This window comes from Podarcis vaucheri, assembly GCF_965113315.1.
Source record: "Podarcis vaucheri genome assembly, chromosome: 1".
Taxonomy (NCBI): domain Eukaryota; kingdom Metazoa; phylum Chordata; class Lepidosauria; order Squamata; family Lacertidae; genus Podarcis; species Podarcis vaucheri.
The window spans coordinates 122,704,736-122,732,078 of record NC_138759.1 but is presented as its reverse complement, the minus strand read 5'-3'; the positions used below and the strand labels follow the sequence as shown (position 1 = coordinate 122,732,078).

The 27,343-nt window shown below is 42.0% G+C and overlaps 1 protein-coding gene across 7 annotated transcripts in view; it reads right to left on the bottom strand.

The window, feature by feature from the left end:
- Window positions 1-27,343, bottom strand: part of GULP1 (GULP PTB domain containing engulfment adaptor 1) — a 170,422-nt gene that overhangs the window by 70,464 nt on the left and 72,615 nt on the right. For 5 of the 7 annotated variants that reach the window (XM_082205671.1, XM_082205673.1, XM_082205669.1 and 2 more), the window contains exons 2-3: window positions 25,764-25,889; window positions 5,715-5,774 (exon numbers count right to left, since the gene is read on the bottom strand). In XM_082205671.1, the coding sequence (XP_082061797.1) occupies window positions 5,715-5,742 (28 nt within the window). In that variant the 5' untranslated portion in view covers window positions 5,743-5,774; window positions 25,764-25,889. Of the gene's footprint in view, window positions 1-5,714; window positions 5,775-22,958; window positions 23,115-25,763; window positions 25,890-27,343 lie in introns of those variants that run through there. The other 2 variants (XM_082205670.1, XM_082205672.1) reach the window with 2 other exon arrangements.

The following is a 27,343-nucleotide window of genomic DNA, read 5'->3' as shown; positions in this document are numbered from 1 at the left end:
GCACACGTGCAGGCGCTCCTCCGTGTGAGGAGCGCCCGTGCGCACACGCTATTTCTGGTGCCCTTCCAACCCGGAAGTCGGTCCCCGTGGAGAGAGAAAAAAGGCACCACGAAAAGAAAAAGCACAGAATCCCCAACACTGATCCACTGAACGGCTGTGGGCCGGTTCCAGGAGGCTCATGGGCCAGAACCGGCCCATGGGCCTTAGGTTGCTGACCTCTAGTTTAGCTCATTCAATTCAATTTTATTTTATTGAGTTTAGCTAAGTCATGAACCTACTTATTGGCTTAGGCAAGTCACCATGCCTCAATTTACACCTCACATCTGGCCTATGGAGATAATACTGGTACCTTTTTTTTTGAAGATTGCAGATAACATTCTGAAGATGACTGAGGTTGGTGTGACCTGCTTTGAATATTCTATCCAAAGCATGATGTTTGTGCTAAACAAATAGTGCTGTTACTCTCTAAGTTGGCCTAAAGTCCTAAAGTTTCTACAAAAGAGAAAAAGTCGTTGCCATTCTATATATACTTTCTATAGATTTCATTCAGCCAATGGAACAATATATTCCAGGCATAGGCAAACTTGGCCCTCCAGATGTTTTGGGACTACAACTCCCATCATCCCTGACCACTGGTCCTGTTACCTAGGAATGATGGGATTTGTGGTCCCAACATCTGGAGGGCTGAGTTTGCTTATGCCTGATCTATTCACTTAGGAAGCTCAGGTCTTATGACAGTTATGGTGCTACACTTCAATTTAAAAAAGTTATCCAATGACTGTTAGGATACAGGGCCTTGTGTGGGACCCAAGATGCAATGTTCCCCTTGAGAAAGGGGCAAAGCAATAACTCATATTCTTATACAGTTTTATAATCAATGAGTGACCCCAGATATGCACACACAAATAACTGGAACCAAACCATCCAAATGGCCTGAAAACATATTCTGCCCTAGAAGTGTAGGATGTTCCCGTGCTCTCAATAATATTCAGAATGTGTATCTGTCAAGCCTAAGAATGACATGAAAGGGGGGTGATTATGCTGTTCATGAAAGTGGAGGCTGAGTACTTCGTACACTTCCTCTAAAGTATGTTGTGCCAATATACGACACAAGGATTCCATAAATCCTCCATATATATTGTGGATAAATAAAATGGAAAATTATATAGACGATGCAACACTTGGGCTGGTGCTTACCAATCTTGCAATTACGTAAATTTAGCTTAAATAGTGAGAGCCTATCCAGATCCTCCAAAGGGCTTCACTCATCTAACTAAAAAGCCAGAAAGATGATTATACCCTTGATTGTGAATCCCAGAACATGTAAACCAGTGGAGTTGAAGGGGAAGACTAGAAACGGTTTCTAACTAAACATTAAAGTTCTGATTCTCAAAATTCTGATGAGAACTACTGACACTGCGTTGGAAGTCCAATGGCATAATTCACAACCTAAAGGAAATAAATGAGTGATTCCATTTATTCTCTCTCTTGCCTTCCATTGCCTTAGTTGTGGCCATCATACCCTAAAAAAGGAAGATGTGCCACACTTTACACAGTCTGTATGTTTAGAAATTGGCAATTTCATTACCAGCCCATTCAAAAGCAACTGATGTCTATAACTTTCTTTCTTATGCCTTCCAGAGCATTAAACTTTTTACTTTCTCTATTTTCACAAATGCTTGTCATAAAAAATATAAAAAATCATCATGGTCTAACTTGGATGTCTGGAGATGCACACCTATTCACAACCCGTAATGTTTAATAGGCAATAACCTCAGGAGATTACATTTAGAACTTGCTGTTGAGTTCTGTGTGGCTCAGGTTTGCATACGACTGCAATTTCTCAGTACTGCGCTATCTGTAATAGGCCAATACCTCAAACCTTTATAATTTAATGTCACTGTGAATATCTTCCACGTTACAAGATCTAGTCACCTGTAAGCAATTACTGCCTTCATAAAATGAGCATCGCCTCCCTTCTAATATTAAGCAATCTAGCTCTCCTTTTTGGGACAGCTGTCTCAACACTGAACTTTGCTCTTTATATTATCATGGCTGCCATTGCTATCTTTATAATCAAGCAGAGCATGCTAGAATACAGGACAACATGATTAATTCGTGATTTGACTGTTGATAAATCACCCAGGACTCAACAGAATTTCAACAGAATTTCAACAGAATTTCAATTTAAACCCTCATCCATAGCCAAAGCAAAGCCTAAGCACAAGTAACCATAAGCCAGTTAGATCATCCCCTGGCATCTGGTATTCAATGGGGAGGTTGCATTCCTGGCTGTCATTACCATTCAGAACCAAGAAACTCAGCCCACATTAAGTTTTCTAATCCTCATTTAATGTCATTCATATTGATGGCAAAAATACAAACGACACAAAACTCCATAAACTAAATATGCAGTATGTGAAAATGTCTCCTCTTTTCTTTCTTTTTTTGTGCTTTAAAACCTTTCTTCTCATTTTTAAACAATTTTTAGTCACCAATGCCAGAACTACCGTGGTGTGGTTCTCGAGGTCCAGGAACATCTGTAAAAGGGGTGTCTAGCTATGGAGGCCCTGCATGGCATAGCTCATAGCTTCTCTGAGTTATTCAAGCCCCTTCGCCACGGCAAGGCAGTGATCCACGAAGAAGATCAAACCTATCCATTCTTAAGGAAAGCAGCCCTGAGTGCTCACTGGAAGGACAGATCCTGAAGCTGAGGCTCCAGTACTTTGGCCACCTCGTGAGAAGAGAAGACTCCCTGGAAAAGACCCTGATGTTGGGAAAGATGGAGGGCACAAGGAGAAGGGGACGACAGAGGACGAGATGGTTGGACAGTGTTCTCGAAGCTACCAGCATGAGTTTGACCAAACTGCGGGAGGCAATGGAAGACAGGAGTGCCTGGCGTGCTCTGGTCCATGGGGTCACGAAGAATCGGACACAACTAAATGACTAAAAACAACAACAACAACAGCTATGGAGGCCACCCGAGCCTTCAGTGAGAAAGCTGGACCCAGAAGCACCCACAGACTGCAGACCTCCTCCTTTGAGAAGCAGGTGCCACCCTGAGCAGAACAGGCCAGTTTCTCACACGCAGGAACCAGTCTCACACATTGCTTCCATCTTGGCAGGATTCAAGCTCAAAAGGTCTACATTTGGCCACAGAGTCTGCACTTAGACCAACGAAGGAACCTGTGTGTCTTGTGTAAGGATGGAGACACGTTTGGATAACAGCTGGATTTTATATTTTCAAATGAGGGCGCTGATTTGGATCTAAGAATACAGGTTAGCATTAACTGCACATTCCTGTCCCCCTCCCCCTCCCACTTCCCTCTCCTCCTTTGGTGTAGCTGCAAGGATACCGGGAGCATTTGCTTCTGTTTCCAACAAACGGTGGTTAGCTTTAAGATGGTTCGCTTTAGCTTTATTCTTATTATGTGGTTAGCTTTAACTGAGATCTACCTGAACATGGAAGGATTGTAAACCGGGATTTGAAGTTGGCTTATTTGGAGAAATCACTGTTACCCTGGTGGGTATAATCACAAGCAACAGTAAGTTCAGAAAGGAAGAGAATGCTTCCCTCTTTGTTGCAACAAGAAGAGGAGAGGGATTGTCTTAGTGCCTGAGCCTCCGTTTCATTCACATAATAGTAAACCATAGTTTAGTGTTATGATTGAAGAGTGTAATTTGATACTTCAAAAACAGAAGCATTTTAATTTTTTTTTTGCCTTTATCTCAGTACTTTGGCCAAATCTAATGCATCACTCTAAAGTCAGAGCAGGTAGGAGGTCAATTTTTTTAGTCTATAGCAGATGCATTTGCCATATGGGCTGTATGTACAAGGCACAATGAATGCCACTGCTTTATAGATTTACGCAACACGGAAGAAGAAATTTTCAGAAATACTCTAATGGTTCCTCATTGCTCAAACATTTTACAGTCTTTGAAAAGAAAATGAAGCATAAAAGGACCCCCCCCCCCCATCGAAATACAAACTCAGCAGTCCAAAAGCAATTACTTGTATGTTTGTTACTATTCATGAGACCCGATAACATAAACAGATGTTTCATTTTATCTCATGGATTTAGCCCCAGGATCAGAGTTCAACACACTAAAGAACTGGATTCATGAAAGTTAACTTTCTTTTCTACAATAATAAACAAGAAATTGAAAATGGACTAGAAAGTGAAAATAAAGGCAAACTTCAGATGGAGTGTGGGCACACTGTCCAAGGATTTTCAGTAGAATGTCTTCTCAAAGGGATTGTGAAATCTTGGTTATTTATTGCCCTTAATTGTGCCACTCTTGAGGCTGGGCTCCCTTCTTCTGGGGGCATTTAGAGTAGGCTGGAGATGTACTTGAGTATTAGGCAGCATCCTGAAGAAACCTTGAACTGAAGAGCATCTAATCAACCACCTCACAGTGCCATCTGGTTCAAAGAGGTGCTTGGTCATATTATTGTTGTTGTTGTTGTTGTTGTTGTTGTTGTTGTTGTTGTTACAAGAGGTCTCAGGGATGTTCACAAAAAGATCACAATATATAAAATCAAAATAAAACCAATAACCCAATAACACCCCCCCCCAAAAGAGCCACATTTTAAAAGGGCATAGGATGTCAGTCAGATCAACCAAAGGCCTAGGTAAAAAAGAACGTTTCTGCCTGGCACCTAAAGGTGTGTAATGAAGGTGCCAGGCAAACTTCTCTGGGGACAGCATTCCACAGACAGGGAGCCACTGCAGAGAAGGCCCATTCTTGTGTTGCCACTCTCTGGACCTCTGAAGGAGGAGGCACACGAAGGAGGGCCTCAGAAGATGATTTCAGAGTCTGGGTAGGTTCATATGGAAAGAGGCGGTCGTTGAATTATTATGGTCCTGAGCCATTTAAGGCTTTATAGGTCAAAACCAGCACTTTGAATTGGGTCTGGAAACTAATTGGTAGCCAGTGCAGTCGGACCAGGATCGGTCTAATATGCTCAAACCGTCTTGCAACCTGGCCGCTGAATTTTGCACAGGCTGAAGTTTCCGAACCGTCTTCAGAGGCAGCCCTACGTATAACCCATTGCAGTAATCTAACCATATGTTATTGGGACCTTAAGGGACTGCCTTGCTGAATGCTGGGCAGCTCATCTTCCATGCTGAGTCGACAATGAAACCTACATTAACACAAGTGCTAGGTAAAATTAAAGGACCCCTGACAGTTAAGTCCAGTCGCAGACGACTCTGGGTTTGCGGCACTCATCTCGCTTTACTGGCCGAGGGAGCCGACGTTTGTCCGCAGACAGTTTTTCTGGGTCATGTGGCCAGCATGACTAAGCCACTTCTGGCCAAACCAGAGCAGCGCACGGAAATGCCATTTACCTTCCTGCCGAGGCGGTACCTATTTTTCTACTTGCACTTTTTGGCATGCTTTCAAACTGCTAGGTTGGCAGGAGCAGGGACCGAGCAACAGGAGCTCACCCCGTCATGGGGATTCGAACTGCCGACCTTCTGATGTACATGCCTTGTGAGTCTTCACTCGGGGTATGGGGAGAAGTGGCACTTATTTCTTCACAGTTCTAGTTTAGATACAGTATTGCACATCACCCTTGAACAGACTTTCCTTAAAACTCCTTGACAGTGTCCTCTAATAATAACTTTGCTACGTACTTTCGAGGTCTGCGTCTCTTTTCAGTGCTACCCTCCTTTTTCTGCTCTGATATAAATGCAATTCAATCTGCTTACCTTTCTTCCTACTAAAAGCACGATTCATGATGAGAAATCACCCAGTGTGTGTAATTTAATCTAGAAAAAAATACAATTAAAGATTAATTTTACCAATAAGATTTTTCAGGTATCAGTTTCATGTCACAAACAATTCGAAAAAATATTTGAAATCAGATCAGTCTAGTTATATGAAAATGCTTCTCTTTCTTTTTTTCTTTAGTTTGAATTTTATGGTATATTAGGTTGAAAAAATTGATATTTTTTTAAAGGCAGCAATTACAAGGAGTTTTGTACTGATCTCCATTAGATTTACTTCCAAGTAATAAGCTATTGGATTATTCTGTATACTGCTATATAGTCGATGCCAAATTTTGTTATAATGTGCTATATAGCTATCATATATTTCTGTTCATATTGTATAGTCATATGTCTATAAAAGCACTCTTTCTATTAAATCAAAATGCACATTCCTGATTTCTTTTGCTACGAGTCATGATCCAGCAGAAGTGATAACGAGACTAAACTTTTGTTGGATCCACCTCAATATTGCCACCATTGTTAAAGGAAATATTATTCCTGATTCACTCAAAATTACTGCAGAGGCAGCTAAAAACCAATTTGCTTAACATATATAACAATAGCAAAAAAATATTGCAGAAAAAATTAGAACCGGAGTCATTTAATTTTCCTAACAGTTGCAGTCACATTTTTATTTTCACCAAAAAATCTAATTTTTATTTTTATTTCTAACCGATAATGAGATTTAAACATTATTATGTTTTTAAAATATGCTTCGTTCAAATTAGTCCAGTAACTACTATGCATTTCTGCTATCTTTCAGTGAAACTATGTCTTGAGATCTGATACTTATTAAGGTAGAATGGTTAACACTAAATAATTAGTAGTAATTTCCCTCGAACATTTGATTAGCTCCAATCTATGTAATAGCACAGTACTACTGTAGTAAATATAGTATAGATATGCTACTATTATGAGAACTATTAACAAGCAGTAAACACTGATGTGGACAAAACAGAGTATACTGTGTAACATTCAGCTCAACAAGAAATGAAGTGTCAAATTTATTCAAATGAATAGCAATTAAATTACTTACCATGCACCTAAATCAATTTATTCCTCTGAAGTACTTTTCACATTTTTGTTTAATTGAAAAGTCATTGTTACTGAATCGTTTTAACTGTGATAACATACAATTTGTGAAGCTTGTGAATTAAATCAGAACGCACATAACAGGAATTCATTAGCTTAATAGTTTACATAACGTCAAAGATTAGACCTCTCTAAGGAATGCAATATCCCAGCTTACCATAGAACCATAAGGTCACCTGACACTGGTTCCCACTCTTATGTTCATGTAAAATAACTAGGAAACCTTTACAGTGGTACCTCGGGTTACATATGCTTCCGGTTAAATACACTTAAAGTTACACACTCCGCTAACCCAGAAATAGTGCTTCAGGTTAAGAACTTTGCTTCAGGATAAGAACAGAAATCGGGCTCCGGCGGCACGGCGGCAGCAGGAGGCCCCATTAACTAAAGTGGTGCTTCAGGTTAAGAACAGTTTCAGGTTAAGAACAGATCTCCGGAACGAATTACTGTATTTTTCGCTCTATAACACGCACCCGACCATAACACGCACATAGTTTTTAGAGGAGGAAAATCCATAGGCATGCCACCCGTAGGCATTTCCTCCATAACACGCACAGACATTTCCCCTTACTTCCTAGGAGGAAAAAAGTGAGTGTTATGGTGCAAAAAATACGGTAAGTACTTAACCCGAGGTACCACTGTATTGTACATTTCTGTTAAAGTACACTCATCATATATGAAACAGCATTTTCCTGTTGCAAAAAACAACAACAAGGCACCTAATAAGAAGTGTATTTTCTAGCATATAATGTCCTGTAATATACAGTGGTACCTTGGGTTAAGAACTTACCGTATTTTTTGCACCATAACACTCACTTTTTTCCTCCTAGAAAGTAAGGGGAAATGTCTGTGCGTGTTATGGAGGAAATGCCTACGGGTGGCATGCCTACGGATTTTCCTCCTCTAAAAACTACGTGCGTGTTATGGTCGGGTGTGTGTTATAGAGTGAAAAATACAGTAATTCGTTCCGGAGATCTGTTCTTAACCTGAAACTGTTCTTAAACTGAGGTACCACTTTAGCTAATGGGGCCTCCTGCTGCCGCAGCATGATTTCTCTTCTCATCCTGAAGCAAAGTTCTTAACCCAAGGTACTATTTCTTGGTTAGTGGAGTCTATAACCTGAAGTGTCTGTAACCTAAAGTACCACTGTATAGAGCATAATACATGCAATAAAAGCCAAGATTCAAAGATACATTTAGTACAATCTAAAAGACAAACCACAACAGAAAAAGGGGCAAGAAGGTAGGAGGCTGAAAATTTATTTTATTTTTAAGGAAAGAAAAAGGGAAAACTGAAATCTTAATGACAAGAGTTAAACCAGGCTTCCTCAACCTCAGCCCTCCAGGTGTTTTGTGACTACAATTCCCATCATCCCTGACCACTTGTCCTGCCAGCTAGGGATCATGGGAGTTGTAGGCCAAAAACATCTGGAGGGCCGAGGTTGAGGAAGCCTGAGTTAGAGCAATCCAAATGAGGGAGAGGAGGGAGAATCAAAAACAGATGAACCATATTTTCCTCTCTCCTGCTGGGGCTGGGCAGCGGGGAGCATATTTTCCCTTTTGTTCTTTCCTGTTCTCTGTTATTTTTTTAAGTTTCCTTCCCACTGATTGCAATGGAAAGGAATTAAACTACACCCGTTTAAGCAGAATGAGTGAGCTGTGGAACCTGCAGTTCCACAGTCTCCTTCAGCAGAGCCCCAGAATGCCTTTCTTTTGCCCTCTCCATTAAAAGGTAAAAAAGGTAAAGGACCCCTGGATGGTTACCGTATTTTTTTGCTCCATAGGACACACTTTTTTCCTCTTAAAAACTAAGGGAGGAAGTCTGTGCGTCCTATGGAGCAAATGCAGGGGGGGAGGCAGGCAGGAAAAGCCCCCAAGAGCCGCACACAAGCTTTTCACGGCTCTTGCGGGCTTTTGCCCAGGAGGGAGAAGGGACTGATGGGGCCAGTCAGTCCCTTCTCCCTCCTCAGAAAAGCCCGCAAGAGCCGTGCACTCCTTAAAGGGTATGCGGCTCCTGTGGGCTTTTGCAGGAGGTGGGGGAATTGCCATAGCCGCACGCAGCCTCCCTCAGCTGGAGAGGCTGCATAAGGCTAAAGAAGCCAAGGCAGCGAGCGCGATCCATCCCGCTCGCTGCCTTGGCTTCCTCTTTAGCCTTGCTCTGTCCGCTGCTCTTTGGGGCTGGGGGCAGAGGGAATAATATTTTTTTTCTTGATTTCCCCCTCTAAAAACTAGGTGTGTCTTGTGGTCCCGTGCGTCCTAGAGAGCGAAAAATACGGTAAGTCCAGTCAAAGGCAACTCTGCGGTTGCAGCGCTCATCTCGCTTTCAGGCTGAGGGAGCCAGCGCTTGTCCACAGACAGCTTTCCAGGTCATGTGGCCAGCAGGACTAAGTCGCTTCTGGCACAACAGGACACCATGTCACAGCTTGGAGGGACACTTGCTGCAGATATTCCTGCAGCTTTTCAGAGGAGGCATGTGAAGTTGGATCTCCCTCTCTTCAAGCAAAGAATCTTGTTGTCCTGGCACACTCACTCCCAGGGACGCTAAGAACACAAACACAGACTTGGAAATGTCCTTTTGATCTCCATTAGATTTATTTCCAAGTAAACATCCGCTGGATCGGGCTGTGAAACAGCTTAAGGTTAGTTATGCTAAATGCCTGGACAGTCACAATGCCAAATTTCGCTACAATATAAACATTTTATGCCACCTTTTAAAAGGGGGCTTAAAAGAAAAGAGTTATGGTGTGATAGCAGCCTTCAAAGAGAAGAGAAACAGAAATGTACACATACTTTTGATATGGGCAACAACAACAACAATGCAATAAGTCCATGCCTCAATATGCTAAAAGATTTAAAAATGAATATGTTCTTTTTTTACATGAATATGTAAACATATTCATTTCTAACACTTTTAGCATACTGAGGCATGGCCTTATTGCACTAACAGCCAGCAAAATATGGAATGAGCCAATAAATACTGGACATCAAAAGTACCCATCCTTTTCAACTCCTATTTTAGCAAAAAACACTTTCTGCTCAATAGCCATTCACAACAATTGTCTCACTATCTAAAACTCAGGAATGGAAACAAAATAACCATCACAACTCTTCTAAATGTTCAGAACTTAATGTTATTAAATATCTTTTTCGGAATGTAGAAACAAACCACGTTCCAAGGACTATTTTAGTAAATCAGTCTCACCAGAGCTTTATTTATAAAGGGATGCTGCATATTAGCTAATTAACTAGATATGAGACCGCTAGGTTAAGAGACTGCAGCTCCCATACGTAAGCACAAAACATTACAACAAAGAGAATTGAATAAAAAGCATTTAATGGAACAGTTTCATATTATGAAGATTAGCTCTGGATCCGCCCTGGAAAAGCAATTTCACGCCTTACGAATTCCATAAGCATGGAGCAAGACACTGATTTCCTGGCAGCTGGGTAGTAAAGTCTTGTTCTAGATGCACACGGAGTGAATTTTGCTCTGCAGCCATTGTCCAGCTGCCATAATTCATAGATAGTGGAATTCAGCTCTCATATATACAAGTTTTGACAGTTTTGGCAGACTCAGACATTATTTCAAAATTTCTTCCTGACTCACCGAAAACCACCTTCCTGCCTTTTCATGCTGTTTCCTTTAAAACCATATTCAACCCAACTAGATTACCCAATGCTGAAATTGTACAGAGAAACTAAAAAAAACACAGTTGCCCTACAAAGGTTTCAAACCTCAAGTACTACATAACCCATGGTGCAGTGTGATTTATAAAAAACACAGGCACCACTTCTTTCAGGAACCAAACGGAAATGTAATACCTTTCCATAACTCCCCATGAATTTTGCAATAATGACTGCAAAACCATGCAGCGGAGATCCATTTCAGAGTTTCTGGTAACTGAAATTAAAGGTGATTTCTCAGAAATGTTTCAAGCGAACAGTAAGTTGCCTTCTGTTGATGAACTATGATACAGCCTACGGTTGATATTAATCAGTACTAAAAAGATGGAAACAATGCAAACTTCATAAGCATTTATCTGTAAGTTACATTACTAACATCCCAAGCCGTTTAGGCTAGTAGAGTAAGTTGAGCAAGGCAGGCTGTCAAACTGCATGTTTGTTGTTGTTGTTGTTGACCTTTCTAGCATTGTGGATACAACTGCAATCAAACATTTAAAAGTACACTATGTTCAAAGTATAATTGCTATAAATTGTAGTGCATTTAGTTGTCCCGTGTCTACCAGCAGGGCAGTGGCATGAGACCACCCAGAAGCAATCTGGATGTTTCAGTATAACTGGAGGATTCCCAAGGTATGCAGAAAATTATTAGTTTGCAAACTTTTAAAAAGGAAAGGGTGGGAGATGCCAAGCTCCAACAGGAACTGAGCATGTTCATTATATTCCAGGAGGCATGGAATATGGAAGGCATCTGAAGTGTGTGTGTGAGAGAGGGTGATAGAAAATTGCTCTGAACTGATAGCAGCTTGTAATATTGTAGAATCGTCCCTGTGACATCACAATTTGAAGAGAGACATTGAAGCCTTATTATAATATATACTGAAGTGGATGCAGCTTGTTAAGAGATACTACACTTGGACTTCCACCAAAGACTCCTGAATAAGATTATCTGTCATGGAATAAGAGGAGAGGATCAGGAACTGATTAAATAACATGAAGCACAGAGTAGAAATGAATGCACCAGTTTTTCAATGAAGGGTTACAGAATGTGGAGTCGGCCAAGGACCAGTATAGGGACCTGTGATTTTTGAACTTGCTCAGAATCAAACTAGAGTTAGGAGTGAATACTGAAGCAGCCAAGTTTGCTGATGATACTAAATTGTTGAGGGTGGTTGAGACACAAAAGGATTGTGAAGAGCTCTTGCAGTGACTGACCTGGGTGGAATCTAGAAACATAAAAAAATGCTGTGAAAATGCTTTTATTTTTAAGTGTTTTGAAAAATACATTGAATTTGCCATAAGCTCACCATCTCCATCTAGTGTCAAATTTGTATAATGCACTCAAAACACACTTAAAACGTTATACAGTGGTACCTCGGACGTCGAACGGAATCTGCTGTTCAACACTGTTGAAATTAATCTAATTTTGACACAGCATATACTTTTGCGCACTAATCTCCTCCTCTGGAAATTAAGTAGAGAGTCGCTTGCCCTCCAAAGCAACAAAATTCCAATGAGTACAATTACCAACAATGCTTGTACAGTGGTACCTTGGAAGTCGAACAGAATCCGTTCCGGAAGTCCGTTTGACTTCCAAAATGTTCGGAAACCAAGGTACGGCTTCCGATTGGCTGCAGGAAGCACCTGCAGCCAATCAGGAGCCGCAGGAGCCGCGCCAGACGTTCGGGTTCCAAAGAACATTCGCAAACCGAAACACTCACTTCTGGGTTTGCAGCAATCAGGAGTCAAAATGTTCGACTTGCAAGGCATTTGGGATCCAAGGTATGACTGTATTTGCAGTTGTACAGCTATGTCCCAGGACTTGCAGTGACTGACCAGGAATGAGATATTGGGATCATAGTAGATAGTGCAATGAAGCTGTTGACCTTGTTACATGCGTGAAAAAGGCAGATTCCATGCTCTGGATCATTAGGAAAGGATATGGGGGTTGGGACTGCTGATATCATATTGCTATTATACAAACTGATGGTGTGACCATGCCTGGAACTATACACTTTGTACAGTTCTGCTCGCCTCACTTCAGCAAGGATATTGTAGAGTTGGAAAAGGTTCAGTCAATGGCAAGTAAAATGACCAAGGCAATACAGCAACTCCCCCATGAGGCAACATTAACACATCTGGGGAATTTTAGTTTAGAGAAAATGCAAGTAAGGGGAGACATAATAGAAATGTATACAATTATGCATGGTGTGAAGACAGTGGATAAGGAAAAGCTTTTTCTCCCTCTCTTGTAAAACTAGAGTTCAAAATACAGTGGTACCTAGGGTTAAGAACTTAATTCATTCTGGAGGTCCGTTCTTAACCTGAAACTGTTCTTAACCTGAAGCACCACTTTAGCTAATGGGGCCTCCCACTGCCACCGCATGATTTCTGTTCTCATCCTGAAGCAAAGTTCTTAACCCGAGGTACTATTTCTGGGTTAGCGGAGTCTGTAACCTGAAGCATCTGTAACCTGAAGCGTCTGTAACCCGAGGTACCACTGTAATCCCATCAAGCTGAATGTTAGAACATTCAGGACAGCCAAAAGAAAGCACACAGTGCATAGTTCAGCTAAGGAATTCGTTTACATAAGAGGTAGGGATAACTACCAACTTGGATGACTTCAGACAAATGGGGAAGGGTAATACTATCCATGGCTACTAGTCTTGACAGCTATGCTCTGACTCCAGGGTCAGAGGATATATGCTTCTTCATATCAGTTGCTGGAAACTGCAGAAGAGAGTGCTGTTGCACTTAAGCCCTGCTTGTGAGCTCCCAAAGGCATCTAGTTGGAAGAGGATGCACGATTGGGTGGGCCACTAACATTACGGAGCAGGGACACGGGCCGTGCTGTGGTCTAAACCACTGAGCCTCTTGGGCTTGATGACCAGAAGGTTGGCGGTTCGAATCCACACAACCAAGTGAGCTCCTGTTGCTCTGTCCCAGCTCCTGCCAACCTAGCAGTTGGAAAGTATACTGGTGCAAGTAAATAAATATGTACCACTCTGGCGGGAAGGTAAACGACATTTCTGTGAGCTCTGGCACTTGTCAATGTGTCCCGTTGTGCCAGAAGTGGTTTAGTCATGGTGGCCACATGACCCGGAAAGCTTTCTACAGACAAAGGCTGGCTCCCTCGGCCTGAAAAGCGAGGTGAGCACTGCACCCTATGGTTGCCTTTGACTGGACTTCACACTGGGGACCTTAACTGGACCTTAAAGCGGGGTCTTCTTATGTGAACAAGGGAAAACAGCGTAATACTGATGAGATACATGTGGCCAGGCAAGGCTTTTCCTGCTGGCGTCTGCAACTTTCTGCTACCATTGGATATGTTTTAATGGATTGGTCATTCTTACAGAAGTAGTTCTTGGCGACATGTCCTACAGGGCCTTGAATCAGCTATCCCAGCAATAAATAAGTATATAAGCAGACAAAGCCTTATTTAATATAGCTGATCTGCTAAACAGAAGGTTACGCAGATTAAGCTCCTTGATTAAATTATGTATGGTAATTTGTATTAAAAGAATGATGCATGACTTGTGCACTGTTAGGATTATTAGAATGTTTAATGCCTTGTGCCAATGCATAATAAATCCTTCAGTAGTTATTTATTGAAGGGTGGTGGTTGTTTTACCAAAATCACTGAATACTGAAATCAGGATATTATGGATGACTTCCAACATTAGTCACGTTCAATGACATCAGTGAGATGTATCCGATGAAGTTTTACTCTACTGAAATTATTAGGCCTAAATTAGACCTGCTCGTTTTTCCAATGGGTCTACATTGAGTATAACCAACACTGAATCTCAACCTAAATGATTTCGTAGTTGCTATAATCGAAAGTAACTTTAAGTTGCATTTTAAAAAACAAACAAGAAACCCACACATTTTCATTTGATCTTTGCCGGTTCAGCAGATCAGTGTTCCCATATTTTTCTCTTTCTCTGGCTTGACTTATAAGTTATTATATTCACTAGGTATCACTGTGATGTTCAGTGAAACTTTAGAAGACAACCAAGCACAGTGCACTACAGCAGCAGAACAGTCTGACTTTGGTTTTCTGCCCGTTGTGAAGTATGAAGGCGTTGCCAGGGGGTAATTCAATGGAGTGAGATCTATGCACACAGACTTGTTTTGCCTCTGTGGGAATTGCATCAGGCTCTGTGTGCGGCATCCCACATAAAGTTTCAGGGAAAGATTTTCAGAAGAATTGTGTATCTTTGAAAGAAGTGAGAGAGGGGGAGAAAAGGAAGCAGCAAAAGCCAGCTTGCCATGCATTTCTTGAAAAGTGAGTAAACTTTTGGAAGTACAGCTAAAGAAGTTCAGATTACTCTTGCAACAAGGCCTTCACAGAAAAACTCAAACAGAAGTCAAACTGCAAAACTCCAGCACTATAGTTATCTTTTAATAAAACTGCAAGAGTGCACAAAGTTGTTGTTGTTTAGTCGTTTAGTCGTGTCCGACTCTTCGTGACCCCATGGACCAGAGCACGCCAGGCACTCCTGTCTTCCACTGCCTCCCGCAGTTTGGTCAAACTCATGCTGGTAGCTTCAAGAACACTGTCCAACCATCTCGTCCTCTGTTGTCCCCTTCTTCTTGTGCCCTCAATCTTTCCCAACATCAGGGTCTTTTCCAGGGAGTCTTCTCTTCTCATGAGGTGGCCAAAGTATTGGAGTCAAAATTAGACACCTTGTTCTTTTAGTACTTAATACCATTCAAGCGATAGCCTTCCCAAGTGAATCGTTCTGGAGCCCAACTCTGTGTAAAATCACACTCTCACTTGGAAAACGTCCCTTATCTAATATGTTAAGATCAGTTGTACAAGTTACCTATGCTGAGAGGCTATGTATGCTCTATTTTATCATGCTTCAGAACTTTACCTTTGCATTCTGCCTATCACTATTATTATCTAAATGAACTGTTGCAGATAAATACGTTAAAATAGATAACTGATGTTGTTTCTCACCAGTTGCATGGTTCCCAAACCCGGATAAAACTGGAGATGCTACTTCAAAGTAAGTGATTCAGAAAATGAGGTGCTACAGAGATGGCGGTGTGCTGCCTGAATTCTTTTGGAAACTCTTTCAATGAACACCCCCAGCCCAGATCGTAAGCTGGGCTCAGACTTTCCTAAATTTCAGGCATGGTGGAGAACTGCTTCCCTGCCATCCATTAACTCTCAGGGCTCATCCACACTTATTTCTCTCTCTTTCTCTACATTTCTAGGTACAGGTCCACACTATAAAACCCCCTGTCCAAGCCCTTTTTTCCCTACCCTGGCACTTTCCCTGCAAAAAAACACGTCTCTGCAGCAAAACCAAAATCCTGCTTGTTCTGGTTCAGCCTTAAAGAGCTGGCTTTCCTAGGGAAAGTTGTGGGGGAGGTGGAAATGACTGGACACAAATCAAGAAAGTGCTGACCTGTACCTAGAAAGTGTAGGGCAAAACGTAAATGTGGGTGACCCCTCAGTAGACAACTTCCAGCAGCATTTGCCATGCGTGTTTTATTTCTTCTGATCATACTCAGATTGCCACTAGAGAGACTGTAAAATGGCTCCTTGTGCTTTCCAGCTTATTGACTTGGGAATTCTGTTTGTAGACCCTTCATATTCTGTAAATTTGTTGAATTTACAACACAATGAAACAATCAACTTAATGAGGCAAATGCTGAGAGGCATTCAAAGCCACATTTTATGTTTCAGGTTGATTAATTTTCCAGAACAGCAACAACAAAAAGTGTTTGGGACCCATGGCGCCGTTATGGAGATAAGAAAACAATTTTCTATCTTGCACTTAAAAAGCTGGAGTTGTCCAAAGCACCAACAAAGTTTATTTAGATAATTACACAAAATCAGATGATTAAGACTTATGTCAGGCTTAAAACAGATAACATCGATATTTCAAATAGCTGCATTGTAACTTCTTGGAACATTTTAGCTCCTGGTTAACATTGCCTACAATTTATTGGCATGCCATGTAAGAACAGAAATGTTCACTGGATCATCTCAGGAGAATCTTCTCTTTAGCATATAGCCATTTTTATACATATTTAATAAGTAGACTCCTTGAAGAGATTCATCGAAATGCTGAGCACCACTCTGTTATAATTCAAACCAAATTTTGGCAACATATTTTATAGCACAACAATATGGGGGAGAAGGCAGCATACAAAAGGAAAATAGATTGCTTTAGTTAAGGAGCCTTGGGTTTTTGCCTTGAGAATGAAACTTCTGGAATTTGTTTCTGAAAAACAGAACTGTGCTTCGAATGCAGTGTGTCGGCAGCCACAAAAAGCCATGCAGTATATGTAGATTTTTCTCAACACAGAATGACACAGAATATGAGGACATGATCATTTGATCAATGGAATTATTTCTTTTTGCTTGAGCAGAGCACCTTTGACAGATGATGACTGGGATCCTAAGTAGTATTATAAATGTGCCCAAGGACTTGAGCATGCCCAGAAGGATTTTGTGACTGCTACTTGGAACAGCTGATTGTCATCTTATCTTCACCTGTCAGACAAGGAGGTTTGTTCAATTTCGCCTTCATTTCAGGCGGCGCAAGTTTCTTTCACCCAATTTCAGGTGTTCCCCTCTGTGTAACGTAGCCCAGTGTTCAGTAGGTTCACCCCACAATCTGAAAAAGCTTTTCAGTCACCACTGGGGGGGGGGAGAGAAAAGAGAAATGCAGTTGAACCTCAGTTGTTGAACACAATCTGTTCCAGAAGACTGTTCGACTTCCAAAACGTTCAACAATCGAGGTGCAGTTGCTGGCTGGCAAATTCCTTTTTTAAAAATGGAGAAACACACCTCAGAAGCCGTTCAACTTCCGAGGCGCATTTGAAAATGGAAGCATTCACTTCTGGGTTGTCCGACAGCCAAGGTTCCATTGTACCTGTTGCACAAGCTGTCTTCCACTTGTGCTACTTTGGAGACAACCCAAGGCCACTGAGGTAATTCTTGGGCCCTTTTCACAGAGCCTAGGGATTCATAGAGTTGGAAGAGACCACAAGGGCCATCGAGTCCAACCCCCCTGCCAAGCAGGAAAAACACCATCAGAGCACTCCTGACACATGGTTGTCAAGCCTCTGCTTAAAGACCTCCAAAGGAGGAGACTCCACCACACTCCTTGGCAGCAAATTCCACTGTCGAACAGCTCTTACTGTCAGGAAGTTCTTCCTAATGTTTAGGTCGAATCTTCTTTCTTGTAAGATTGCCGATCGGAAGGTCAGCAGTTCAAATCCCTGTAACAGGGTGAGCTCCTGTTGCTCAGTCCCAGCTCCTGCCAACCTAGCAGTTCAAAAGCACGTCAAAGTGCAAGTAGTTAATTAGGTACCGCTCCGGCGGGAAGGTAAATGGCGTTTCCATGCGCTGCTCTGGTTCGCCAGAAGCGGTTTAGTCATGCTGGCCACATGACCAGGAAGCTGTACGCCGGCTCCCTCAGCCAATAAAGCAAGATGAGCGCTGCAACCCCAGAGTCGTTTGCAACTGGACCTAATGGTCAAGGGTACCTTTACCTTTACTTTTTACATCCTCTAGACAGCAATAGTTTTAAGCGAGGCTTCTGGCAGATGCCCCCACTCAAGTCATACACACACACACATATTTATCTCCATATGCTTATGTCCAGTCCATATGTTCATGTCCTTTATTCATACTTATTTGTGGCTCTACTAATTTGCTAGTTTCCTGCTCCCAGTCTCTCTGCACTGGTATTGATTTTATGCCACCCCAACCCCCAGAAAACTAAATGGAGCAACCCTCGAACTCATGACAATACTAAGCAAACTGAAACAACCCTTCGGATCGTGACAGAGCAAAAGCTTCTTTTTGTGTTTAAGTTATTATACACTCTGGCAAGCCACTAGAACTTTCAAAGGAATACTGGGAGCACCTTTACTTTACCTACAATTTTATTGCTGACTCAGGCATCCTCACTTCACCGTGGAACTGTGGAAATGAGGTTATGTCATGCAATACTGTGCTATGGCGACATCAACAGTCTCATTTCCCTCGAAATTACAGACCACTGTTTGTCATTGCACCAAGAAATCACTTCAAATACTACTAACAGGAAGACTCTGGTAACAAAACCAGCTTTCTAAGAAAACAAGTTCTTCAGAAGAAAAAAGAAAAAAGCAATCTTTTGCTATAGAATTGAAATAAGGCCCACGTGGATGAAGAAAGGAGGGAGGGAAATCAAGCGAGTTCTTCATGCATTTTGCAAAGAGACTTAACAAGAGTCTACAGCAGTGTTTTTCAACCACTGTTCCGCGGCACACTAGTGTGCTGTGAGATGTTGCCTGGTGTGCCGTGGGAAAAATTGAAAAATTCGAAAGATTTTTTAAAAAGTCAAAGAGCTCTCTGCCCCACCGCCAGCCTTCGGAAGGCTGCTCCGAAGGCTGGCGGTGGGGCGGAGAGAGCTTCTCCCCGCACCAGCCTTCGGATGGCTGTCCTGAAGACTTGCGGTGGGAGGAGGGTTTTCCTTCCCACCGCCAACATTCAGAATGCTGTTCTGAATGTTGGCGGTGGGGAGGAAAAACCCTCCTCCCACCGCAAGCCCCGGGAACAGAGGAGAAGCGCTACGCCCCTTCCCCTCTGTTCCCGTACCTGTCCTGAAGGCTTGCGGTGGGGAGAAAAGCCCTTCTCCGCACCGCCAGCCTGGCAAGCGGTTTCCCTAGGAACGCATTAATTGATTTTCAATGCATTCCTATGGGAAACCGTGCTTCGCAAGACGAAAAACTCGCAAGAAGAAAAAACTTGCGGAACGAATTAATTTCGTCTTGTGAGGCACCACTGTATTTGCCCTTTTTGTGTGAAAATGCTTTATGTGACAAAGAATCAATAACTTCTGCAGAAATACCAGAAGGTAGAACTCTTTGCTGCTACCAAGCGCCTGCATTAAAAACAACAACAACTTACTAACAGCATTATATTTACCATACTTTTCTGTATATAAGACACCCCCCATGTATAAGATGCCCCCTATTTTGGAGGACTGAAATTTCAGAAAATGGGGGGGGGGAGTTGGTGTGCTTTTTGGGGGGGAAAGTTACTGCGCTTTTTGGGGGGAGGATTGCCCAGAGTTGTTTATGGAGGAACGCTGAAAATCGCTCACCCACACGTATCGCTAAACCCTAAGCAATGATGACTCCTACAGTTTAATCTACATTCCCTGTTCTTAGCTCCAAAAGTGGTTCTGCATATGTTATCCCTCTCCCTAGCTGCTTTAGCAAAGTACCTATGACCTTATATAATAAGACCAGAGGTAGATTTAGGGAAGTGTAGTTTAGGGAAGATTGCCCACACTGGGCACTGAGCTGAGAGGGTACCAAAGGGGGCAGCCCCACAGAACAGAAGGCAAGAGGTGGGGTGGGCATCGCACAGGGTACCGCTGAAATTTTAATACCCCAAATCTGCCATTGATAAGTCATGGGAAGTGCAATTAATTAGAAATAAGAAATTATATTAACTGGAAATGATATAGGGATACTCTAGACACCCAACCCCTACTAAGTTTACACCCCATCATGAATTCTTCTTTGTTAGCTTATTAACAGCCATATACAACTTCTGAAGGGTCAAATCAAACGCATGAACTGGAAATATGCTTTATTTCCCCAATAGTTATTGAGCCTTTATTCTTCAGAACAAGCACCTGCTGGCCAGACTGAGGCTAATAAATCAAATGTGCACAGAAATGGCCACACAGCAGCAGTCAATCAGTTTTTCTTACATTTTGTAAATTGCCTTGGTATGTATGTGGAAAGAGCTTAATAAGCAATGGGAAATGGAGGAATAAAAACCTAGAGTAAGATGATCTACAAAACCTGTAACAAAATTAGCTGCAAAGCTTGACTTAAAACTTCTACAAAGGGAGGTTTAAAGAAAACTGTGTTGAAACCATTCTCCTAAACAAATAAAACTCAGGAAGGTCCCTTAAATTTTAGTGATCTCTCAAGGCCTCAGCAGCTATGTCAGGAGCTGTAAATTCAAGGCTATTGTCCTAATTTGACGTCTTCTGTTTATGGAGCAATGAATCTCATCGAGGTCAATCTTTGCTCGCTACATTACTAACAGTCAATAGTGCATGTGAATTGTGGAGTATTTGCACAGTGCTTGTGTCCTTTTCTTCAACTGAAATGTTTGCTTTTTTACAAGACAAACATGAAAGGCATCAGTCACCTTGTCGTAAACGGGCAGCTAAACCCCAGAGGTTGCATCTCTATCAGCGGCAATGATGCACAAAATGATGGCTGCAAACTAGGCATTGATCTCCATCAGTCCAGGCAACAAAACCTCTCCCTAATACAACTCCATGGACACAAGTGAACTGCCTCCTCACACTGTCTACGGATGTAGCTTGAAACTATCCCAGCTTGCAAAATCTAAAGCCCTTATCTGATTGTATAGCTAGGAAAACAATATAACGGTTGTAACAGGAAGCATTTATGATTTCATTTTAGGTGATCTCTGTCAGCTACTGCCAGGCTTGGTGAGTCCCTTGCTCACAAAACAATTACCGTATTTTTTGCTCTATAAGACACACTTTTTCCCTCCTAAAAAGTAAGGGGAAATGTGTGTGCATCTTATGGAGCGAATGCAGGCTGCACAGCTATCCCAGAAGCCAGAACAGCAAGGGGGGGTCATTGCTTTCGCTGCACAGCAATCCCTCTTGATGTTCTGGCTTCTGGGATTCAGATTTCCCCCGCCTTGTTTTCCTCCTCCAAAAACTAGGTGCGCCTTATGGTCTGATGCGTCTTATAGAGCAAAAAATATGGTACCCAGCTGACCTCTACCCACAATCAATCATCTACCGAACCCAAAAGTGCCCACCCTGTTTTATCCCCAATATTTGTACTCAGCTCCAAATAAAAGTTGCAAAATCCAATGCTTTCCATTCAAACATTCTAAATTACTTAAGAGAACTAAGAAGGGATGGAGGAAATAAGAGGGTTTAGGGCTCCTTCCACATTTGGACTCCTTAGCTTTGCTAAGACATCATTCTTCAATTCTCAGTTGCAAGCAAAATTACAGTGGTGGTTTGGGAGTAGGAATTGGGATGTGTTTGAGGCAGAGAATTGGATTCAGATTGCATTTAAATGCAAATCTGCTCAACTCACACTCCCTGAGACAATATGTGAACCAAACTGCACTTGTCTTTTGAAATTTGCACTTATCTCAATTTTGCAATGCCGCTCTACAACCAAATAACCTGTACAAAACTGCAAATACTTGGTAATGTCTGCATAAAAGCATATATTTTAGTGAAAACAGCATACATACATGCATTATCTTAGGGGGAATTGGTTGCAAATTTGTGTATATCACATACTATATGTGTTTATTGTGAGACATACATTCTAAAAAGCAGGGAAATGTTCATGAGGACTTCATAAGAAAAGGAATTTTCCAACAGATAAGCCTGCATTTATATATTGTGCTTAATCTCAAGACCAGCAATGTCTGTCTACGTAAGTTGAAAGGGGGAAATGGAAATGTAGGGAAAGGAGGAAAGGTCTCCACCCATTGCAAATATCTTTTATAATGAAATGTAATCAATGGAGGCTTTTTATTTTGTTTGTTCAACTCATTAGAGTTTCAGAAGCTAGAGGGCTATATTTTGCAAAAGATCTGTAGGACTATGAACAAGAGAAGCAGATTCCTTCTCATCTTCTCCCAAGCCATCTCTGACTTTGATGGAGTCACGCAACTCATGTGTGTTGCTTTCCAAGGCTGAGAAAGGGAAATCCAGTACACAACCTTTATCTGTCTTCTAAGTCCAGTAGCTCCACCCAAGTTAAATACAACTTGGGAGAAGCAGAGAAGAAGTTGCATGAGTTTCCCAGAGCTTTGCAAAATATCAGTGTTAACGACTATAACAACAACAAATTTTCAGTACTTGTATTTCAACATTACAAGGAAGCTATGGCACTGCAGTGATTGCCCTTTTCTTGGGTTTGAAAAATAAAAGAAATGAGTTGTTAGATGGTACAGAAGAAACATGGGGGGCATTGAAAATAAAGGCTTGATGAGAAATCAGGAAAAATGTGTTTTCAGCCTTATCTTTTGAACTCGGATTTTTTTTCTCAATGAAGAGCAGGGGTTGGGGAATTAAAGGCCTAATTATGGATATTATATTAATGGCCATAAATTCAGTTCAGTTCAGCATTTTAAGCAGAATTTTCCATCACAGGAAAAACAACAACCACAACCTTCAGTATACATATATAGAAGTTTCTTCTCACAAATTACAACCTCTTTGCTTTATGATAGAAGAGCCTTGCTAGTCCAATTTGGAACATTTCCCAAACAGATTTTAGTTAAGAATGTAACCCGAAAACAGAGATTGATGGTCAAACTTTCAGGAAAAGTGGGGACAAACCAATAGGTGGCGTAGAAAACTTTTACCTGTAGATGGATTACAATCTGTTTAGAGGTCTATGGACACACAATGGATCAGCATGGGCAAAGAAGAGAGCAATTTTTTAAAACAAAACAAAACACCGAGTTGCAGAGGGGACTGGTATCTTCACAGGAACTGGAACACTTTATCTAGCATAGTAATTCACTCCCATACAGTTATGTAAGCCTTCAAGAAATAACAGCCACTGTGAGCTGTCGCCTAGCAACAGGAGAAGGTAGGCCTAGCGAAAAGAATGGCTAAGAAAGCCAAGAGTTTTTCTGTTCAGACAACTAAGGCACTGCCGGTTCAGAAGCTGCCATTTATTTCCATTCTGCGTGGACTTCAGAAAGGCTGTCAGCACTCTGGCATGTGTCCCTTTTGCTCAACACCTCACTAAATGCCCAGTTGTGGAGAACTGACCCCCCAGAGCCATTAAGGTAGAAAGACTGTCATTCTGTTTGGATGTTATTGATGCTCCTCTGGACAATGTAATGAGGGTGACAGACTCTCTTTGCTTGCCAATTCTTTTTATTGATTTTCAGGGTGACGGATTCTCACTACTTTGCAAGCAATCTCATGCAGACACACAAACAGGTACACAAACCTTCCACAGTGAACTCTCAACGCATGGAGCAATCCCTGTGCCTATATAAGCTCATATAGGCATATTCATGTTACAGACATGCAAAGGAACGAAACGTGAGTCTTCTGCCATCATGCCAAACCCACTAAACCACTGAGCGTCTTGGGCTTGCAATGCCTGCAGACTCCTCTACATTTATGCATTCATTGCTCTTCATGCACATAAGGGCAGCTGACGGAAATGGTAGGTGACTAATATTAGGTATTCCCTTGTACAGAGACGCAGGTGGCGCTGTGGTCTAAACCACTGAGCCTCCTGGGCTTGCCAATCAGAAGGTTGGCAGTTCGAATCCCTGCGGCGGGGTGAGCTCCCGTTGCTCTGTCCCAGCTCCTGCCAACCTAGCAGTTTGAAAGCATGTCAGTGCAAGTAGATAAACTGGTACCGCTACGGTGGGAAAGTAAGTGGCATTTCCGTGCACACTGGTTTCCGTTATGGTGTCCTGTTGTGACAGAAGCAGTTTAGTCATGCTGGCCACATGACCCGGAAAGCTGTCTGTGGACAAACGCCGGCTCCTTCAGCCTGAAAAGCAAGATGAGCGCTGCCACCCCATCGTCACCTTTGACTGGACTCTTCAGGGGTTCTTTACCGTTACCTTTACCTATGCACGTTAACTGAATGAATGGAAGAGCCCCAAACAACTGATGCATATTCAAGGTTCATCTGATTTGCAGTAGAGCTACCAGAGCACAAAACAGTAGCCCTAATGGATCCCTAAAATGAGAGTGTTGTCATCGCAAGCTGACCAAACAAGGCACCAAGGCACACACAGACCCCATACTCTGCCCCCCTATTATATCTCTGAAGTGCAGCATGAGATCAGGGGGAAATCTCCTGCTCTGGATAAAGCTTGGAGCCAGGGAGAAGGATTCTGCTTCAGAGCTGAAGGCAGGAGAAGGAGCATTGGCTTGCACAACCTCAGCTTCTGATCAGGTGCACAGAGCACCCATCAAGCATAGAGGAAAGCCCATTTGCTTCTATTCTCCCCCTCCAGTTCAAAGCTGGAGAGCAAAGTGCTTCAGCCTGCTCTGCCTGAAAGATGTTTTGATGAATTTACATCCCGTGATACAAAATGTGGAAGACACTGCAATTGTGCCCAGCAGGCATAAAGCCAAAATGATTTCCAGGCTTTGGGTGAGCTTTGAAGTCTGAGGAGGGGGCAGTGTTCATCCCACCTCCTCTATAGTTTTTTTTGGCTCAGAAGACATCTCAGGCTTACTTCACCCACCAGTGTCTGGCCTCCCACTCACCATGGTAAAGTGAAAAAGACCGTTGAACCCTAATTCCTGCAAGATGGACCCCTTAACCACAAAAGTGCATCGTTCTAAAACTGCAGTTTGGGCTTGTGAATGGGGAAACAGCTGCCTTGTGGCCACCAATAGAACCAAAAATCTGGCCCTTCCTACTGCCAGGGGTCAGGCAGAAGGTTTACACTTATGAATCATATTTGTGATTCATTCCAAAATTAAAAGTTAACAAGAATAAAAAGTTAGTGTTATTGATATAAAAAAGTTATGGGGAAAAATGAGTCACCCATGAAATTTAATACATAATATTCTGCTGTCATTCTTTTAATTATGACCATGATTTAGGATGGGCTACATAAATAGTATTCACTTTTATACTAAGTAGAAAGCTGACCAAAATCTGAACTCTGGAGATACATGCTTCTACCATCAAGGCTACATGGAAACATCTGAGATACCAATTATTCATAATTGTAACATTTTTTTCAAGAGGCTTTTTTAAACTTTCCATTTCATTTCTATTGGTGCTGATTCAATGTCTCTAGAACAGTAAAAAAAAAGAAGAATCTGATTAAAGGGCAAATTACATCTGCATGATCATCATTCAATGACAGTATAAAATGACAACATGCAATTGGAGAACAGCCAAGAAAGATCCAAAAGCATGGATCAAAACTTTCCTATCATCCATACTGTTCCAAATACAATATTTTTTCTAAAGAAGAAAGTTCACACATCCAGTTATATGTAATTAAAAGAATGATATATCATGTGTACCAGTCCTAAGATGGATCAGTTTCATTTACAGTTTTGTCTGACAAGGTCACAGCAGTCGTTTTAAAAGTTCACACCGTGTGATGACTTCTAGCGTTGCAGCACTTGAGCTGCTCACATTAACAAATGGTTAAACATTAAACTCTTACCGTGATGGGTCCAAATTTTCACCAAGGGTCAGATCAGCAGCTTGTTTTCATGGGAAACAAATCACTTGTTTGTCAACATGTTTGTCCTCATGGCGCTGTATTCTAATGTCTTCTATGTTGAGTGTGCTGAAAGAATGAAATAAGAAACATCAGCTGAAAAGCTAGTGTGCCACCAAAGAAAACAAAGGGTCCCCCCCTCTCTTTTCCTCTTGAGACTGAAGATGCTAGGCATTATTAATTGCCTTCAGAATGCTTGCACACACTGAAAGGCCAGAAGATAACTCACAGCACAAAAGAGGCTGGATTGCCCCACCTAATATTTCAGGGAACATTAACTCTAAAAAAATATTCTCCTGCTCCATCTGTAGATGATCCACTCAGATAAGTTTTGTTAGGAAGCAGACATGCAGAACACAAAGAACCATGCCCTTGGTCTCTTGCTTTTTGGAAAAATATGGGCAAAGGAAATAGTAACCAAAGCCCATGGAAATATAAGCAACACATTTTGGGTGGCAAGCATCTCTCTTGCCTATATACCCTTAGCCTTAAAAGCAGATAGTTGAACATTTTTATGCTTAAAATAAAGCTAGCTGGAACATTTCAATGAAACAATATTATCCTTCTGAAAAATAGTAAGAGTGATAAGAGTTGCATTTGTGAGGGTAGGGAATTACCATAAAAACCCAAGTACATTCAGAAGTACTATTGTGATGACGTGGAAATTAAAAATACCACCCTGGTCTAATGCAAGAAATTGGTCTGAATTGCAGAGGATTGTGTTTCAATTATGTGAGGGTACTGTGACAGGAGCTTTGAGCAGGACTTTACTATGAATGACGTTCTCATGAGTTAGAGTTGAGATCAAAGTTAGTGACTAATAAATGCAAATAATAACTCAATATTCAGCTTGGATCAAAATATGAGCCAAGGAGAATTTTCTACCTTCTATTTCACATGTCTCTGCCAAGTCCCTGGCAGAGACATGTGAAATAGAATTAGAATCTGTATTCTAATTGGCCAACCCCTGCCAACCCCCTGAACAGAGCCATAACATCGGGGCACAGGGAAAGAGGGTGTTTTACTACTACTACTCCCTCACTTGATAGGTTAAAAAAAAAAGGTAAAGGACCCCTGGACGGTTAAGTCCAATCAAAGGCGACTATGGGGTTGTGGCGCTCATCTTGCTTTCAGGCTGAGGGAGCCAGCGTTTGTCCACAGACAGGTTTCCGGGTCATGTGGCCAGCATGACTAAACCACTTATGGCACAACGGAAGACCGTGACGAAAGCCAGAGCGCATGGAAACACTGTTTACCTTCCTGACGCAGCGGTACCTATTTATCTACTTACACTGGTGTGATAGGTTGGCAGGAGCTGGGACAGAGCAACGGGAGTTCACCCCATCGTGCGGATTCAAACTGCTGACCTTCCGATTGGCAAGCCCAAGAGGCTCCGTGGTTTAGACCACAGCGCTAACCGCTCCCCTGCTTGATAGGATACATAAACCTGGAGTACTGTGTCCAGTACTCTCACATGGAGTACTGTGTCCAGTTCTGGGCACCACAATTCAAGAAGGACACTG